This window comes from Gavialis gangeticus, unplaced genomic scaffold, assembly GCF_001723915.1.
Source record: "Gavialis gangeticus isolate Ggan-Ray unplaced genomic scaffold, GavGan_comp1, whole genome shotgun sequence".
NCBI lineage: Eukaryota > Metazoa > Chordata > Crocodylia > Gavialidae > Gavialis > Gavialis gangeticus.
The window spans coordinates 141,798,869-141,802,789 of NW_017729032.1; the positions used below are offsets into that span (position 1 = coordinate 141,798,869).

Sequence of the window (3,921 nt, forward strand, 5' to 3'; positions counted from 1 at the left end):
TTTTTTTTTTTTTTTAGCATGAGCTTTTTTGACTCCAGGATTTCCTGGGGTCAAACCCTCCCTCCCCCCCAGTGCTAGGTAGCAGTGCAGGGAATGCCTGCATGTGCAGCGTATGCGACCTGTCTGCAGCACCACATACCACATGCCCATGCCTATCTGGATGCACTCTATGAGTACAGCCTGGAACACCCTAGACTTTTCTACACCAGTGGTTCTCATCCTTTTTTTGATCCCCTGGCCCACTTCCAGCCTCCTATGCATTCCCAAATCCTACTTACCCTATAGCCTTCCTGCCACCCCACATTCAATGTCTCCTACTCCCAAGCCCATGCAGTCCCTCTTCCCATCATAGTCCTGCTGCTAGGCATGGAGAAGACACTAGTTCTAACTGAGGAAGAGGCAGCAATACAGCCATTCACCCAGCTTTTGCTACAGCTAATAAACATGCCTGCACCAAGACAGCTAAGCTGCTGCTAAGACTGGAGTTAGTACATGCAGGGTGGCCAAGTGGTACCATGGGAATGTTCAGGGAAGTCAGCTGATTTCTTCAAACACAAACTCCCCATCTATCCTTGCACCTAAGAATTATCTCTTCACACTTTCTATTGCACCAAGCTGTATGGCATATCTCAGCAGAAGCAAGCACAGAATAGTAGACAACAAAAAAATAGACAACAGTAAAATTCTGGTCTCTCACAGGTATAATCCATCTTGCTTATGGATACAAAGTTTAATATCATGATGCATGTCAAGCAGGATGACTCCCTTAGGAACTTAAAATCAAGTTGATTATCCCTAAAACCACAGCACATTTGTTGATGTGTTATAACTAAATGCTCTGTGTATTATTACTTTCAGCAGAAAGATGGATAGAATTAAGCATTCTTAACCATGAACCAATTTAAACTTAAAGTCTACTCCCAAAATTGCATTTTATCGGAGCTGAATGTGAATCATTCAGCTTGCAACTCACCTTTTAAACTTTTCTGTATACTATTCTTCCCCTTTAGAAGCTTGGACCACTTTATTGCCCTCCTAGTGAGTATCACAAGATACCTGGAAAAGAATTCTTCGTATGTCACATAATCAAAATCTTCTGGCCTTTCAAACCCATAGGAATCAACTCTGCAATGTAAGAGAAGTTATTGTTATGCTTATTTTTTTTCCAAATTCACAATTCAAAATATGCAAGTATACTTTATTAATACTAACTTATAGGTGATAATCTACAAAGTAACTCAGGAAAATAAAATTGACACATTCCTACCAGCTCCCTGCTACATCATAACGGCTAAAATGAACAACTGGAATGTATGCAATTTATGGTCAATCTCTGCCTCCGCTGCTTTTGGTTTTGCTATGAAGGTTCAGAGAGGAAGATCCATTTTGTAGAAAAATGATTTAAATCATGCCAATTTAAAAATAAAAAGTTTTTACTCATGGGTGGAGAGAATGACAGGCCATTAAAAAAAGCAGCAGTACGTGCTGCAAGGGCAAGCCTGTCTGGTTCAATGCTGCAATATATTAGCTTTTCCACAAAGACAGTTCTGTGTTGGGGGGTAGGGGGAAGCCTGTAGAAATGTATTCAATTACAAGAATGACCTTTAGAAGGTGCTATTTTTTGTAACAATGTGACAAAGTTACATAGCTCTCTTCAAAGTTTAGTAGCTAGAAAAGCCACTGTATAGCAGCAGTCTTTACTACCCTCTCCAACAGATCCTCTGCATTGTTCTTTCATTGCATGGGATGAAATACAAAAGCTCCTGCTTCTCTGAACTAGTTAGTCCCTAAGGTGCCCTGTCCTACCATGTGTATGTACGTGTGCATGTGATATCAGATGCATTCATTTTATTTATAGCAATTAGTACTATTTTTGTTCCAATTAGTACTGAGGAACTGTAATTTAAGAGTGATTTGGATTCTGAGTCAAAAATATTTTTCCATTATTATTATTTTACTTGTATCAAGAAAAATCAAATCACACTGATGACCCCAATTCTGCAAGATGCGTTTTGCATAAGTGAACACAACCACAAAGCTTCCCTGAACTCAGTGGGGCTTTCAGAGGACACAGAAGTGTATCCATGCAGAAAGAAACTTCATGACATCAAGAGCTAAATTCCAGCTCTATAAAGAAAAATTTGGCTCTTGGTTACATCTGGGCAACCTCCAGTAAGGACAGTACAGGTGATTGACTCCATGAACCTCTTCACCAATGGGTCAGAAAAAGTAGCATCTAGCATCTGAATTCACTGAACTGGCAGTAAGAAAGATCACCTTTTTAACTGTATGCTGACTACTTGATAGGAGACAAGAGGCTGGGCCAAAGCAGCATTACATTAGAGATAAACACCAAGAACCAGCCATACAGTTTGCAGACTCACTTATTTCTGTTTTGTTCTTCACTAGAAGACAGAAGGTTTTTGGGGGGCTATTATTATTTTTTATATTCCTGAACTGGATAATAAGTAACTTTAGCGTACGTACAGCATTGTGACAATTAAAAACAGCACTAACACTTCAACACAAATGCATGTTTAGGATTCCAATTATGCGAGATGAGGATGCAGATTCATTTTCTAACTCGGTCTGCTTGCTGGGAAGCAGAAGTCTCCATGCATTTTCTTTTAAAAACTGCATTATTTCCTCTCCTCAGAGCCTTGACATGATCAGAAATCCTGTAGGGAGAGCAGGGGAGGGCTGTCCCAGATTTTAAGATATTCTTTTCAACTGAGGCTGCACGCGTCAAAGCCATTTGACTCGACCTGTAACAGATTCCTTGTTCCAACGTGTCACAGATGGGAAACGGAGAGAATGACACTGGCAAAGCTTCCTTGCCCGGCCTCCAAACTTTCAGCAGACAGAGAGCAAACTTGTGACTAAGGCAATCTCTGTCATTATTTCTAGGCACTCACTCCATTGCCGAGTTTCTGACCCCCATGAGCCTCTCTGCTCCCCCCCTCCACCAACACAAGAGGCTTCTGAGCTCCGTTTCACATGGTGCTTTCACAGTGGCTCTGTTTCACTGTAGCAAAGTGCCAGGTTGTGGTATTTATTATCTGCAGCCTTCCGGGTACCCTGTACTGTTTATGAACAGGGTCACACACAAGTGTGCTGTGCCTCTCGGTGGAGAATGACAGAGGAAAGTAAGTCTGCCAGCATTCAGCCGCGTCTCCTGAAGCTCTTCCAAATAAAACAGAACCCATCAGCCAATGCCAGGACCGCAGCTCAGTGCCTCTGGAAGGGACAGGGCAGGGGAGCTTGCCCTGGCAGTCCGACACCAGGTTCTTACTCCCAAAAACTGGTCTCCTATGAAGCGGTCCCTAGGGTGTCTCTCTCACCTCTCTGCCTGCTGAGAAACTGCTGCAACTAGGAGTCCAGACTAGGGAAGTGTCTAGTCCCCAGCCAGGAAATACAGCCTCTTCCAAGGGCTGGACACCCAAGCCCTGGGATCCCACAGCCACTTTTCCCCCTCTGAGAAAAGGATACACACACACACTCCTATCTATTTATCTATACAAATCGATAGGTGGTGGGAAAGAAAGAAGGCAGGCAAGAAAGAAGGAAGGAAGGTAATTGTTAGGCTTGGAAGAGACCTTAGTAGATCATCGAGTCCGACCCCTGCCCTGGGCAGAAAAGAGCTGGCTGGGGTCAAACGACCCCAGCCAGGTGCTTGTCTCATCTCCTCTTAAGGTATGTATGTATCCTTTCCTCAGAGGGGAAAGGTGGCTGCAGAACCTCAGGTGTCCAGACATATATGAGAGATACACGCACACAAAATACATGGGGGGCGGGGGCAAGGCGAATCGTGCCCCCTGCCCCCGAGGTTTCCGAGCCCGGCGGCACCGGGCCGGGCCGGACCAGCCCAACCCAGCCGGCCGCACCTGAGCGCCAGCCCGCGCAGCCCCCGCGGGGAGGCGG

General features: G+C 44.4%; 1 protein-coding gene across 2 annotated transcripts in view; it reads right to left on the minus strand.

Annotated features, from left to right (window-relative positions):
• GRTP1 (growth hormone regulated TBC protein 1) overlaps positions 1 to 3,921 on the minus strand; it is a 96,388-nt gene that overhangs the window by 70,489 nt on the left and 21,978 nt on the right. For both annotated transcript variants that reach the window (XM_019525193.1, XM_019525194.1), the window contains one exon: positions 974 to 1,125. In XM_019525193.1, coding sequence (XP_019380738.1) covers positions 974 to 1,125 — 152 coding nt within the window. The remainder of the gene's footprint in view (positions 1 to 973; positions 1,126 to 3,921) is intronic.